The 12,886-nt window shown below is 47.7% G+C and overlaps 7 protein-coding genes across 7 annotated transcripts; 3 read left to right on the top strand and 4 right to left on the bottom strand.

Annotated features, from left to right (window-relative positions):
• Positions 1 to 60: 60 nt before the first annotated feature.
• On the bottom strand, positions 61 to 1,125 carry CNK02960 (conserved hypothetical protein). The gene is made up of 5 exons (XM_567891.2): positions 1,051 to 1,125; positions 919 to 1,003; positions 805 to 863; positions 473 to 739; positions 61 to 387 (listed from the first exon to the last, which is right to left on the bottom strand). Exons 1-5 carry the CDS (start codon positions 1,084 to 1,086, stop codon positions 226 to 228), a joined length of 609 nt encoding a protein of 202 aa, XP_567891.1. The 5' UTR covers positions 1,087 to 1,125; the 3' UTR covers positions 61 to 225.
• A 147-nt stretch (positions 1,126 to 1,272) lies between these two features.
• Positions 1,273 to 2,457, top strand: CNK02950 (endopeptidase, putative). Its single transcript, XM_567890.2, has 4 exons — positions 1,273 to 1,305; positions 1,359 to 1,690; positions 1,745 to 2,126; positions 2,179 to 2,457. The coding sequence occupies exons 1-4, from the start codon at positions 1,291 to 1,293 to the stop codon at positions 2,290 to 2,292; spliced, it is 843 nt and encodes a 280-aa protein (XP_567890.1). The 5' UTR covers positions 1,273 to 1,290; the 3' UTR covers positions 2,293 to 2,457.
• A 29-nt stretch (positions 2,458 to 2,486) lies between these two features.
• On the bottom strand, positions 2,487 to 3,876 carry CNK02945 (hypothetical protein). The gene is made up of 4 exons (XM_024658816.1): positions 3,487 to 3,876; positions 3,033 to 3,422; positions 2,826 to 2,967; positions 2,487 to 2,750 (listed from the first exon to the last, which is right to left on the bottom strand). The coding sequence occupies exons 1-4, from the start codon at positions 3,830 to 3,832 to the stop codon at positions 2,549 to 2,551; spliced, it is 1,080 nt and encodes a 359-aa protein (XP_024514650.1). The 5' UTR covers positions 3,833 to 3,876; the 3' UTR covers positions 2,487 to 2,548.
• A 420-nt stretch (positions 3,877 to 4,296) lies between these two features.
• Positions 4,297 to 5,883, bottom strand: CNK02940 (alcohol dehydrogenase (NADP+), putative). The gene is made up of 4 exons (XM_567889.2): positions 5,551 to 5,883; positions 5,279 to 5,497; positions 4,773 to 5,222; positions 4,297 to 4,711 (listed from the first exon to the last, which is right to left on the bottom strand). Exons 1-4 carry the CDS (start codon positions 5,663 to 5,665, stop codon positions 4,392 to 4,394), a joined length of 1,104 nt encoding a protein of 367 aa, XP_567889.1. The 5' UTR covers positions 5,666 to 5,883; the 3' UTR covers positions 4,297 to 4,391.
• On the top strand, positions 5,242 to 7,539 carry CNK02930 (hypothetical protein). Its single transcript, XM_567888.2, has 5 exons — positions 5,242 to 6,306; positions 6,373 to 6,577; positions 6,641 to 6,887; positions 6,947 to 7,088; positions 7,148 to 7,539. Exons 1-5 carry the CDS (start codon positions 6,203 to 6,205, stop codon positions 7,488 to 7,490), a joined length of 1,041 nt encoding a protein of 346 aa, XP_567888.2. The 5' UTR covers positions 5,242 to 6,202; the 3' UTR covers positions 7,491 to 7,539.
• Positions 7,540 to 8,081: 542 nt separating this feature from the next.
• Positions 8,082 to 10,439, top strand: CNK02920 (hypothetical protein). Its single transcript, XM_024658100.1, has 11 exons — positions 8,082 to 8,319; positions 8,386 to 8,454; positions 8,519 to 8,801; positions 8,859 to 8,874; positions 8,927 to 9,005; positions 9,076 to 9,455; positions 9,512 to 9,573; positions 9,629 to 9,799; positions 9,884 to 9,967; positions 10,027 to 10,056; positions 10,138 to 10,439. The coding sequence occupies exons 1-11, from the start codon at positions 8,176 to 8,178 to the stop codon at positions 10,374 to 10,376; spliced, it is 1,557 nt and encodes a 518-aa protein (XP_024513790.1). The 5' UTR covers positions 8,082 to 8,175; the 3' UTR covers positions 10,377 to 10,439.
• A 25-nt stretch (positions 10,440 to 10,464) lies between these two features.
• On the bottom strand, positions 10,465 to 12,699 carry CNK02910 (aryl-alcohol dehydrogenase, putative). The gene is made up of 15 exons (XM_024658099.1): positions 12,581 to 12,699; positions 12,476 to 12,518; positions 12,403 to 12,413; positions 12,332 to 12,347; positions 12,197 to 12,277; positions 12,134 to 12,145; positions 11,893 to 12,079; positions 11,729 to 11,833; positions 11,615 to 11,673; positions 11,533 to 11,564; positions 11,385 to 11,485; positions 11,228 to 11,325; positions 10,968 to 11,158; positions 10,816 to 10,886; positions 10,465 to 10,760 (listed from the first exon to the last, which is right to left on the bottom strand). The coding sequence occupies exons 1-15, from the start codon at positions 12,606 to 12,608 to the stop codon at positions 10,746 to 10,748; spliced, it is 1,050 nt and encodes a 349-aa protein (XP_024513789.1). The 5' UTR covers positions 12,609 to 12,699; the 3' UTR covers positions 10,465 to 10,745.
• Positions 12,700 to 12,886: the final 187 nt, after the last annotated feature.

Below are 12,886 nucleotides of genomic sequence, written 5' to 3'. Positions count from 1 at the left end.
CGCGAAAGAGGCGGCATCAAAAAAAAAAACCCGGAACCAAATTATTCTCAATGTGTGGCGTCCCGAGCCGGTCAACCATGCACATATACGTAACTGCAACTGCATATTGTACAAGCATTACTGCAATGTGTTACTGCAAGGCATAAGCCTCGTGCACGCTACTATCCCAATTTAGATCGCAGCACGGACGCAATAAATGACTTGTAAACTAGGAATTCCATTACTCTAGATTTCGCCGTAAGAGCCAGCCTTGAAGACACCTTCCTCCTTCTCGACAATCTCGTACAAAGCCTTGAGCCAAGCCTCGAGCTTGGGCATGACTTCTTCCTGGGGCTGGCCGAGCTTGGGATAGAAGGTGGCACGGTAAGGGCAGGCCTTCATAGCGAGCTGTATACCGAAGAAGAGCAGCAGGTTAGCCAGGCAAAGCTGTATGGTACGACTGCTTGCAGTTATGGTCTGTGCAATGACTCACGTAGAACACGGGTCTAATCATCATACCATGATACTTCTTTAAGCTTTGTTCATAAGCTTTGGTAAAACTGGCAGAAAGCTCTTCGTCCTTGTTCTCAAGGTTGATTTTCAAGCCCAAAGAGGTGAATTTAAGACCACGAAGCAACCACATCAAGGCATCGGTCGCGACTCGGTCCTTGGCCTTGGGGATATTGGCTTTTTCAGAAGCGAGGAGGGACTCAAGGGTGGCGGCGGAAGCGGGGTCTTTGGCGAGGTACGCTCGGATTTTCTAAATGTGGATCAAATGAAATAAGGTAAGGTGTCTGATATACTAAAGGCAAAGGAGGAGCGTACGGCAATGTTACCGGTTAAGTCGTTTTGCACAACAGCGAAAGCGGGGTTACCAAAGAGGTCTATGGAACCCAGTTAACGCCTACAGCATGCAGCCCACAGATTAGGAGCGCTTACTGAAGATCTTGACTAAACCCTCCGCAGCCTCGAGGAACTCGGCAGTATCGACACCCCGCTCGGTGATGGTAACGTCTGTAAAAGACTATGCCGTGTGAGCTGAAGTCCATTCAGGAAATCGCATGCAGTTACCTTTGTGATGGTCTCGAAGAACTGTTGTTCACTCATTGTGTATAGCCAAATAAATGTAATGACAGGAAATGATAGAGTTGAGTCCACTCGGGATCATCTCCATCCACGACCCCACAAAGGAGCGCGTCATTGGCATTACGTAATTACTCTCTCTCGCACTCGCGTCGTCCCTCACAGTCATCATCGTCGCTCTTGTCTGCACTTTCTCATTTTCTTTATTTTGCTCTATATCTGTCCAAGATGGCCATCTCAAACGTAAGTTTCCACGGCGGACGGAGGACACCATATCCAGCGCTGACATAACGCAGCACCCCGCCCTCTGGAAACAGCCCGCTCCAGCAAACTCTGCTTTCAACGACTACAACACCTTTCCCCTCGGACAAACGCAGCGCCACAACACTTCTTCCCACCATGGTCCCATGTCCCACACCCAACAACCTCTTGTCACCGGTACTTCTGTTCTCGGCATCAAGTTTGACAAGGGCGTGATGATTGCGGCTGATAACCTCGGTTCATACGGTTCTCTTGCGAGGTTTAGAGATATCCAGCGTCTTCATCCTCTGGGGAAACATACCCTTTTGGGTGTGGCGGGCGACATGTCTGATTATCAGTGGTTGAAAAGGGAGCTCGATGGACTCTTGTATGTCCATCTGTGGAAAACGGCGTAAGATGTGATGCTGACAGAATTATGTAGACGAGAGGAATCTGCTCTCTCCCTGACCGATTCCCACCCATCGCTTTCTCCTTCCAATATTTACACTCTTCTCTCCAATCTCTTCTACGCTCGTCGAAGCAAAGTTGACCCCATCTGGAACGCCGTCCTCGTCGGTGGTTGGGACGACACCAAAAAAGAAAGTTTCCTCGCATATGTCGATTTGCTTGGTACAACTTATTCTGCGCCCACACTCGCGACGGGCTTTGGAGCCCATCTCGCGCAACCGCTATTGAGGGAAGCATATGAAGCAAAGGCGGGGATTGATGGCAAGGGGCCATTGTTGACGCAGGAGGAGGCGGAGAAATTGATTGATGATTGTATGAAGGTGTTGTTCTACAGGGATGCGAGAAGTATCAACAAGGTCAGTTTATATCTCTTATGGTTGAAAACATTTGTCTGATAAGAGGAAATAGTACCAAGTCGCTACTATCACAGATGAAGGTGTCAAGATCAGTGACTCTAGATCAGCTCCTACAGAATGGAAGTTTGCAGAGGGTTTGAGAGGGTACGGGGCGCAGACCCAGTAGAAGTGTGAGGAGACTCAATAGAAGTCTAGGATGGTGTTTGTAATGCATATATGACGAACGGAAAGAGGGAACTCGCTCCGCATGGTGCCACTCTGTCGTACCAGACAATGGGACTTTATGCTTAGTTACGCCAAGCATACCATGGCCCTAATTGACCTCCCATAAAGCAACGCGTGCAGTGCATAAAGATATGTATATGCATACACAAAAAATACACAACAATCTACATAACACTATGGCCCACATCGCATCTCTCTCACCGCCCTAACCTCTGCTCAACTTTTACCCAAGCTCTCATCGCCCCATCCCACTCGTCCCTACTCAAAACCTCTTCTGCCGGCCGGTCCGGGATAGATATGCTGTGTCCGATTTTACGCACGAATGGAAGAGCAGAAGTACGAAGGGCAGTAATGAGGGGTGTCAGGTGGTGAAGGAATGGGATTGGGGTTGGATGTTGGCTGCTCCAGTTGGTTTAGTATCACATATTCGATTAAAGCAGAATATAACGGAAAATGGGGAGGAAGAGAACGTACTAAATTTCGGTGATACGTAAAGCCCAGAAGGGATACCCCCACAATTCTGGTGCTCGGCGGGGTAGTAAAGCGCTATAGAATGGCGGTGGTGAAAGTTGATGAAGGATTAACAAATCAGGGTAGTTTGTAAAATGCAAATGCTCTATTATATTTCATAACCTTGAATACCTGCTTCTGTCTGTTTCATGTTAAAAAAGACAGACTCACGCCTCATGTCCTCATCAACCCTCTTCACGGTAATATCCTCCAAAGGTACTTGCTCTGCTGCATAACTCCTTGTCAAAGATGCGATGGCGGGTGCAGAGCTGGAGGGTGGTAAAAGGTGAATTGCCATTTCCCTTCCTTTTCCTCCTGGCCAGACAGTGATACTCGTTACACCAGCACCGACAATAAACTCAGAAGACGGACGTCTTGTGTGTGTCGGGGAGATGACTGGTTCCCTTCGTTCTCGCCTTTCATTGGATTTGGTTGATTCAGTGGAAAGAGAAGAAGTGTCTTGAGTGGGTTCTGTAGGTGGTGATAAAGGCGGTGAAGGAGGTAAAGTGGAAGTGGAGGAAAGAGTGCGAAGAAAGATTGGTAAAGCGGACTGTGTCAAGCCTTATACACTCCATATTAGCAAATGAACATATTATAAGAACAAACTATCAAAAAAGTCAGATACCTTGCCCATCCCATACTGAAACCTCTTGAACACCTCTCTCCCCAGCCCATTCCACGACCCTCCGTACACTCTCTACCAACCCCTCTCTCTCTCTTTTTCTCCTGTCTTTCCCCGACACTCCACCTGCTCTCCATCTTACACCACCAGATCGCAAGGTTGGTACAAGCACCAAGCCAATATGCTTCGGAGGAAGAACATGTTCGATGTCGATAGTGGAGGAAAGGGAGGTAGTGAGGGCTTGGTAGATGCGGAGAAGCAGAGAGAAAACGGAGAAGGTCAGGTGGAGAAGGATAAAGAGAGGGTAGAATAAGAGAAGAAGGAATGTTTTCAAGGTTGGACGAGGCATATTTCTCGGGAGAATTGAGAATTGGGAAGATAAACGGATGGGATTGTAGAAAGACTTGCGGATTCGAGGCTGCGTAGACGACTTTAGATGGATACCTTATGACGTGGAAGTTTGTTCAAAGCTAATAATACCGAAAGAAGATCGAATCATCAAAGAATGCAAAATATCATTGTTCGCTATCAACTTTTCTCCGATTTGCCTCTCAACTTCGTCATAATGAGTCGCTCAACGAAAACAACGACACAGTTTCTCGGGCCATATAGCCATACCGCATAATTCAAGGTTCTCACTTGTAGAAATCACCACAGCTACTTTTTGAATGTTTGGCAACGCCTATTATTAGTAATCGCCGCAGCTAACATCGCACAATTATTCACTTTGTGTTTTTCCGGTCAGTGATCTTTCTCCACTTTACCAGTTATTGTCATGGTTTGACGTAGAGACTCCAGCATATGAATACATGCTAGACATACGACGACAAATTTTGTTACCACCTATACCCCAAAAAACCTCTATTGACTCGTTAAATTTTTAAGAACAGAAGGTCATCGCAAGTCCCTTAAAGCTTGCCGCCATTATCGGCGTTGACCAAGACGAACCTATACCTAGGATCACCTTTTTGGAAAGAAGGCAACGCCTTGTTGATATCGTCGAAGTTCCACTTCTGGATCCAAGGCTTAATGTTGTGCTTAACGGCGAATTCGAACATTTCAGTAATCTCCTTGGGGCTACCGATGTTGGAACCGGCGACGCAAGCGCTGTTCATGATAAGAGGGAAAGCGGGGACTTGCAAAGGGGTGGGGATGACGCCGACGATGCAGAAGACACCGGCGGGGGTGAGGAGGGGGAGGTAGTCGCTGATGGAGAAGCTTTCAGGGTCTGATAGTACAAGAATCAGCATACAAGTTGGGGTAGAAGTCCATTGACGATGATGACTTACTGATAGTACAGAGAATAAAGTCGAGAGATCGAGTGCGAGCCTTGACAGCCTCCTGCAAGTCACCACCAGTAGCAAAGTAATCGGTAGCACCAAGCTTGAAGGCGTCCTCCTTCTTCGCATCAGTTCGAGAGATAGCAGTCACCTCGGCGCCCATAGCCTTGGCAAAAAGGATAGCCATGTGACCGAGACCACCGACACCGATGACACCGACGCGCTTGCGCTTGGTACCGATTTCAAAACGGGCGAGGGGGCTGTAGACGGTGACACCACCACAAAGCATAGGTGCCGCAACGTCAGGCTCGAGGCCGGAAGGAAGCGGGACAGCAAACTTGGAAGGTCCTCGCCAGTACTTGGCAAAACCACCTCGGGCGATGGACCCCTTGCCATTGGGACCACGGTTGTAGGGGTAGTTAAAAGTGATGGTTTGGGTAGCACAGTAGTTTTCCTTGCCTAGCATCTACATGTCAGTACTTGTTGCAAGTTGGATTGTAATAGAGATTACTGACCTTCCTTGCACCATTCGCATTCACGACAAGAGTCTGACTGGGCACCAATACCGACGAGGTCACCAATCTTAAGGCCGTTTTCGGGAGAGGTGCCGACCCTCACAACCTCACCAACGATTTCGTGGCCGCAAACCTGGGGGCAGATGTCCTTTACAGGTCCCCATTCACCAGTTAAAGAGGAGACATCTGAACCACAGATACCGCAGTACAAAATTTTGACTGTTGACATGTCAGCTCCGTCGGCTTCCATTACTCCAGCAGACGATACTCACCATCGACGTCGTCTTCATCCCACTTCTTGGGAGTGAACTCCTGGAATGACATGTGGCCGTCGCAGGCCTTCTCGTCCAAACCAGCCCAGCCTTTGAATTCGTTGTCGGCAACCATTGTGATTATTGAAAGATTCAGCTGTAGTGGAAGTTATCTACGATCTGTTGGAAGGATTTGGATAGATGGGCTTGGAAGTCTTATATAGCTTTGGCAGCTAATCAGGATGTTTGGCTTCATCAAAATAGGCCGGCGGGCACGCAGGATTTCATTGCAGCTTGTCGGGATGTCTCGCTTTCATGAAGATGGAGCCGACGGGCAAGCGACATTTTTAATGGGATGTTCTCAAATGACGGTAAAAAACCCTCTCTCCATCCCCTTCCTCCACTTCTTCTCTGCCCTCCTTCTCTGCCTCCACCTCTTGCTCCTCCATTTTTATTTTTCCGACTGCCTCCACCTCCACCTTTTAATTCCACCCTTTAACTCCACCTCCACCTCCACCTCCACCCCTCAACTCCTCCACTCTTGTCACGCCGTAGTCAAGTACTCCGCGTCATGTTTGTATATACACTCATTCAGTGACTGCTGGAGAGATGATGATTTGGCATAATTCTTGTCGTCATTCTAAGGCGACAGCGAGTATATAAAGGAGTCGCCATGTGGAAAGCCTTGCAATCTTCATTCAAACTCAAACTCTTTACCCGCACCATGCCTCAACAACTCAAGTTTCAAGACATCTCCGTACCTGTCCCTGGCTTCGGGTGAGTGTCTTACTGTGGCTACAGCCATTCAGCGAGGTTGGCTGACCAGGATTTCCCGTTAAACAGATGCATGGGCTTTTCTCAGAGTTACGGACCTGCCGACGATAATGTGTCCAAGGTCACCTTGAAGAAGGCTGTGGATCTCGGGTGCACTTTCTGGGACTCTGCTGTCGTTTATGGCAAGGGCCACAACGAGAAACTGTTGGGCGAGTTCTTTAAGGAAAGTGGCGCTCGTGATAAGGTCTTTATTGCCTCCAAATGCGGCTTTGACGTAAGTACAATCTAGTAGAGACAATAGCAGCCCAAAAAGAAAATACCGACTGACGCATCTCAGTGCTTGGAGCCCGGTTCCGAAGGCCTCGGAAACGTCACCAACAAGGCCTCCCACATCAACAAATATATTGAAGGTACTAAGGAGCGACTTGGATCTTACCCTGACCTCTATTATCTCCACCGTATTGATCCCGATACTCCCCTTGAGGAGTCTATCGCAGCCCTTGATGGTTTAAGAAAGGCTGGCAAGTGCAAGTACATCGGTCTAAGTGAATGTGGTGTGGCTACCCTCCGAAAAGCTTGTTCCAGTAAGTTTTGTGTATTCGGAATGCTTGTTTGGATGGCGTCAGCTGACGGTTAAATGTAGTTGCCAAGATTGACGCCCTCCAGATCGAATACTCTCCTTGGTTCACAGATCATGAAGACAACGGTCTGATCGATGCCGCCAAAGAGCTTGGTGTCAACATTATTGCCTACTCGCCTCTGGGTAAGGGTATTCTCTCCGGCAAGTAAGTACGATTTCTCCTCAATACATTCTCATAGCTTCTTCCCTAACACCGGTGAATAGGTATCGAAGCCCGGATGACTTCCCCGAAAATGACATCCGACGAACCATCCCTCGCTTCAGCAAAGAAAACATGCCCAAGAACCTCCAGATCGTCGATGAATTCGTAAAGCTCGCCAAAGCCAAAGGATGTACTTCGGGCCAAATCGCTCTCGCATGGGTCATCAGCCAAGGTGCGATCCCCATCCCTGGCACTAAAACCTCTGAGAGACTGGAGGAAAACTTTGCGGCTGGGAAGATTGAGCTTAGCGAAACGGAGATTGCTGAAATTAGGGAGCTGGTGCAGAGGGCTAAGCCGGTTGGAGCAAGGTATGGAGAGGCTGCGTTGAAGATGGTTGGTCATTAGTCGGGTAATACGATTAGATTATATGAAAATAGATAAAATATGAAATGCTGTCGGTATCCCGTTACTTTGATGACGAAGCGTTAGATGCAGTGTTCCAATTTTTCAATGAACAATCCCATTGCCGTTATGGCTCGAGAGCATCATGACGTAACTTAGGAGGTAGACTTCTGAAGGAATCAAATTAGATAGTTAGATAACGCTGTTGACCCGGTGCGAGACAACAGCGTCAGTGCCGATAACACACGCAAGAGGGACAAGGCGGGGAGGTTCTCATGTCAGTTTGATGATGCCGACGGACGATCGAAAGAGTCGGAGTGGTGTTGCACTGCGGCTGCATTAATCACTTCTCGGATGCTTGCAGGTGATGATGACCGAGGGAAAATGCCGAAAGGATCTGTTGAAAAAAGGGAGCGAGACGAAAATACCGAAAGTAACGAGTGTGGCGCAAGTGGCGAGATAAACGAGATATACGAGCAAGATGGTTTTGCAGTGTGACTGGTCCGACTCACGGCTAGCTGCTGTACATTCCTCGTATCACCATGCTTGGATGAAATGAGATTTTGTATAAATACCCTTGCCAAATTGTCTACATAATGGATTTTAGGTACTTATCACTACATCATACTCGCTGTTCTCAAGCACACAACAAACAATTACAACCAACAACAAATCCAACTCTTGAGCCATGAAAGATACAATCGCCATTGATGCCTCATGCGCCGCAATAAATGAAGTTTGCGACCATGGCACGAATCTCAATACTCTTGTGATCTATGAACCGTCCTCGGAGCATACTGATATCATTCAGCCTATGCCTTGGGGAGCAAAGGTAAGGCGAACGATATATAAGCTGTTACGAGCTCTAAAAAACTGATTGACATGTCTATCAATCTAGTGGAGAAGTTCTGCATGGTTCATCACCTTAGTAGTCTCATTAGGAACATGTACAGAAGCCCTCACCTATGTGAGTGTATCATCCCAATATGGAAATGATACTTATTATAACTAACTGGTGGACGATACCGTAGACTATTATCATACCAGTCCTCCCCTATCGATTGCAAAATACGGGTTACTCCAATGTCTCAACGCTCACTGCTTGGCTACTGTTCGCCTACTCAATGGGGATATTGTTTTGTACCTTGCCGGTAGCCTACTTCTTCCACAGATACCCCTTCCGCCGTATTCCACTCGTTATCGCTATAATAATCCTGGAACTCGCTTTGGTCTTATTCATGCTCGTCAACCCATTTTGGGCTATGGTCCTCAGCAGATTCTTGCAGGGAGCTTCAAGTACTGTTGTGTGGTCTGGTGAGTCCATGATCCACCGAAATGAACATTGTTAACTGATGTATCTAATGTATTCAGTCGGATTCGCTTTAATGTAAGCGTACATGGCCAAGGAAATTTTAAGGCTCTGGCTGACCTGAATGCAGATGTGAAAATGTGGATGAGGAGCATATTGGCCGTCAAGTCGGGTTTGCCATGGCAGGAGTGTCCATCGGCACAACCGTTGTACGTGTTCTCAATTAATATGCATGCTTGAAAAGCCATATACACGAGCTAACACGTCAACCCACCGTAGGCTCCTCCCATTGGCGGTGTACTTTACTCCAAACTAGGCTGGCATGCTCCCTTCATCTTTTGCATCATCATCTGTTTCATCGATCTGATTATGCGCCTCTTCGTCCTTGAGCGTACCGACCTCCGCAAATGGGAAGAAAGGCGCCTCAATCTTGCCCCTGGAAGTCTTCAACCCAAAGTAGTAAATGGTGAAGTCATCATGCCGGCCCAGGCGGAAACTTCACCTTTTATCCATTTGACGACAGCAGAGAAGGCAAGGCTGTCGGGAGTGGAGTTATCTCCTTGGCAGGTGCTTGTGGCATTGGCTAGTTCGCCAAGGGGCATGACTTCGTTCATACAGATGTTTGCGTACGGGACGATCATCGGTGCTTTAGAGCCTACGTAAGTGGTTCATGGTTATCAAACGATGAAGATTGGATAGCTAATATATGAATCAGGTTGACACTTCATGTACAAAGCCTCTGGGGGAAAGACTCCGACTTTGTTGGCCTCATTTACTGTACGTCTCCTCCCCTTGTTGATCCCCTGTATCCGTGCTCATTCGTAACCATCAGTGGCCGCTGCTGCTCCAACATTCTTCTGCGGCCCAATTGTCGGTGCTCTCGCCGACAAATATGGCGCTGAATGGCTCATGCTGCCGGCTATGGTACTCACACTTCCATGGCTACCTCTTTTGCTCCTGAAAAAGAGTTTGAGTGCATTTATTGTCTTCTTCGCCTTCTCCGGTATGTATTCGCCTTTGCTAATTGTAATATGGTAACCCATATGTTGACCTCAAAATTACTGACTTTCATTGGGTCAAATGGTAGATATCTTCCCCAATTGTGCGATGGCGCCGACAGGCCTGGAGGTGACGATGGTTGCGCGAAACATTGACGGTGTCAGTGAAATTCGTAGGTTGTTCGGCCATGTATCGCATCTGGTCAGGTAATTTAATTGATGTGTTCCATAGATCAATTCGCTGCTATGAACATCGCTTTCGGTAAGTTTCGATCCCCTATTCAACCAAAAATGGCTACTAAACAATCTTAACTTGCATCTCTTTCCCATCCACCTTTATTAGCTATATCTAGCGCTATTGGAACCATAGTCGGCGGCCAGATGTACGATCACGTACCCAACGGATGGGCAGCTACGATCTGGTTCTGCTTCGGTATGGCGGTGGTCGTCATCCCTTTCCTGTTCTTTTTCGCTGGAAACAGGTCTCTGTACCAGCGGTTATTGCATATCCGTAAGAAAAAGGGGGAGGATGTAGAGATGGAGGAGGCCAAGGGAATTTCAAAAAGAGACTATACCGGTTGAGGATATGGGGCTGGAAATCAGGAAGGGCGGTTGAAAGAGATGCCCAGGATGTTTCCCGTAAAGTGAAGATGGTAAATAGATTGGGGTCATGCTGCTATCAATAAATACAATCATATAATCACACACTATGCGTATCTGTTGTAATGTTATTTTAGACATCCCATTGTTCCTTTTCCTCTATGATCGACGCTGAAAGTTTATGGCTTTGAACCGATAGAGGTCAAGTAATGCTTATGGGAGCAGTTACTGGTAACTGTAAGAAGAGAGCATTCCCAACAATCCATTCGATCTTTTATTTACCACGTTGGCTTTCGACTACCCAAGGAAACCACGTTTAATTCCCTTCAATTGCGGTTTGCGCTTCCTGGATTACTGGTGACCAGTCTTGGAAAATTGGGAGTTAGTTTTCACCAAGAGCTAAAGGGCAAGTATCGCTTACAACTTCCTGTGGAACATAGTGCTCCTCAATTGCCTTTTTTTCTTCCTCCGTAAGCTCCAAATTTACCGCAGCTAGATTCACCCCAAAGAAATCAGCATCCCAGCCCAACTCCTGTCCCTCGTATCGACTGTTTCAAACAAAACAAAACTTACCAAGTAGATCCTTGAGCTTATCAAGACTAGTGGTCCCCACGATAGGCGCTGTGATATACTCCTTGCTCAACGACCAAGCCAACGCGACCTGGGCCATACTGATACCCCTCTTCTCGGCAATTTGCTCGATGGCTTCGTTAATGCGCTGTTTGGCAACGGCTGGGTCGGCGAAACCGCGGGCCTTGTAGAGACTATACAAATCACGGCTCAGAATGTATTCTGAAAAGAGCGAGAGAGAGAGAAAAAGAGAGGCTACTTACGCGTCTGATTGGGTTCGAAGTGTGGCAGAGTCTTTCCAGGGTCGAGTGAGGAATCCTCGTGCGAGAGGAGACCAGGGAATACATCCAACACCGAACATCTACCCAGCAGATGAGCATATGGCTATACGAGAGAAAGGAAGGGGGGGAAAGGGCATACCTGCAAAGTAGGAATCATCTCACGTTCTTCCTCACGATACGCGGCGTTGTGGAAGTTTTGCATAGAGACGAATGGGGTGAGACGGTTGTTGATAGCGTAGTCTGTCGTGGATGTCAGTCTACACCACTGAGGGGAAGAGGTCATTTACTCTGCATGGCATGGAACTGGTATGCCCAACAACTGTCCCACTACAATCAGCACGCAGCCATTGATTCAGACAAGACACTAACCTAGACATGCCGATATATCTGACCCAACCCTTCTGGACTACGTCGTGTAAGGCTTGCATCTGCAAAAGTTAGACAAGCGCAATTCATGGTTATCCGGAAAGCAAAGTGACTGACAGTCTCTTCTATGGGAGTATTATAGTCAAATCGATGACACTGGAGGACATCGATATACTCTACATTGAGCCTCTTGAGGGATGCTTGCACAGCGGCGAAGATATGCTACAAACTCCCAGTTTAGACCTTTTTTTGGCCTTCAATTCAACAAGTGCAGTCCTTACCTTTCGGCTCAATCCGTACTGGTTCGTATATCCGGATTTATCGAGATCAGGGAAAGGAGGGGGTGGCGCACGGCTATCGTGGGTAACGGGCATAAATAACTTGGTGAGAATCACTACATCCTCTCGGGAGCAGTCGATCTCCCGGATGGCCTTTCCGAGAATCTCTTCTGACGCACCACAGGAGTAGCTGAGTAACTTGTCAGGAACTGAAAATTATTTGAGGGCATGGGGTGGGGCTCACATATCGGCGGTGCTATTGAATATCGGTCAGTACGTAACATTGTCACGGGACGAAGATACGCACTCAAATGTGTTGATTCCATTCGCGTACGCATACTTGATATGTTCGATTCCTTCCTTCTCTCTCAGAACCCACTCATGCCACCTGTTCAAAAACCCTTCAGTGCTGACCGAAAGGACTCGGAACTTGTTGACTCACTCCGGATCACCATAAGCTAAACAGGTCGAACATCAGCAATCGCAGCTCCGATAATGTGAAGGCCGACGTACACATGCAGCCTCTGCAAGTGGAGGGTATGATCAGCTGAAGTCTGCTCTCAGGTATAAGAAAGATGCAATTTACAAAATGATCTTGGATACTTTCAAACCGCTCTTGCCGAGACGGACTGGGCAACGGACGATTTGGTCAGTATCCAACCCATCGATTATCGACAGCGAAAAGTCTTACCGTATCGCATCTTGTTCTCAGAAGTCATTTTCAGTCGCTATGTTCCAGCTGTGGTTAACGATATTTGCAGTGACTGTCGAGGGTGTTGCTTTTATACTTGGCCGCAACAGAGCACTGCAAGGAACAACACTGATAACGTGGTGATAAGGGCGGGATACGTAATTTGCCAATTGCCCGACTGTCGCCTCCACTCTCCTCCAACGCCTTCTCCACTTCCATTTTCTCCTCCACCCGCCCCTCCACCCAATGGAAAACAGTTCGGCAAGGTCATTCGCGGCTTTCCGCATGTTACACAAATTCCGCTGG

Source organism: Cryptococcus neoformans, assembly GCF_000091045.1.
Source record: "Cryptococcus neoformans var. neoformans JEC21 chromosome 11 sequence".
Taxonomy (NCBI): domain Eukaryota; kingdom Fungi; phylum Basidiomycota; class Tremellomycetes; order Tremellales; family Cryptococcaceae; genus Cryptococcus; species Cryptococcus deneoformans.
The sequence above is the reverse complement of the archived record's forward strand: the minus strand, read 5'-3'. Positions and strand labels throughout refer to the sequence as shown.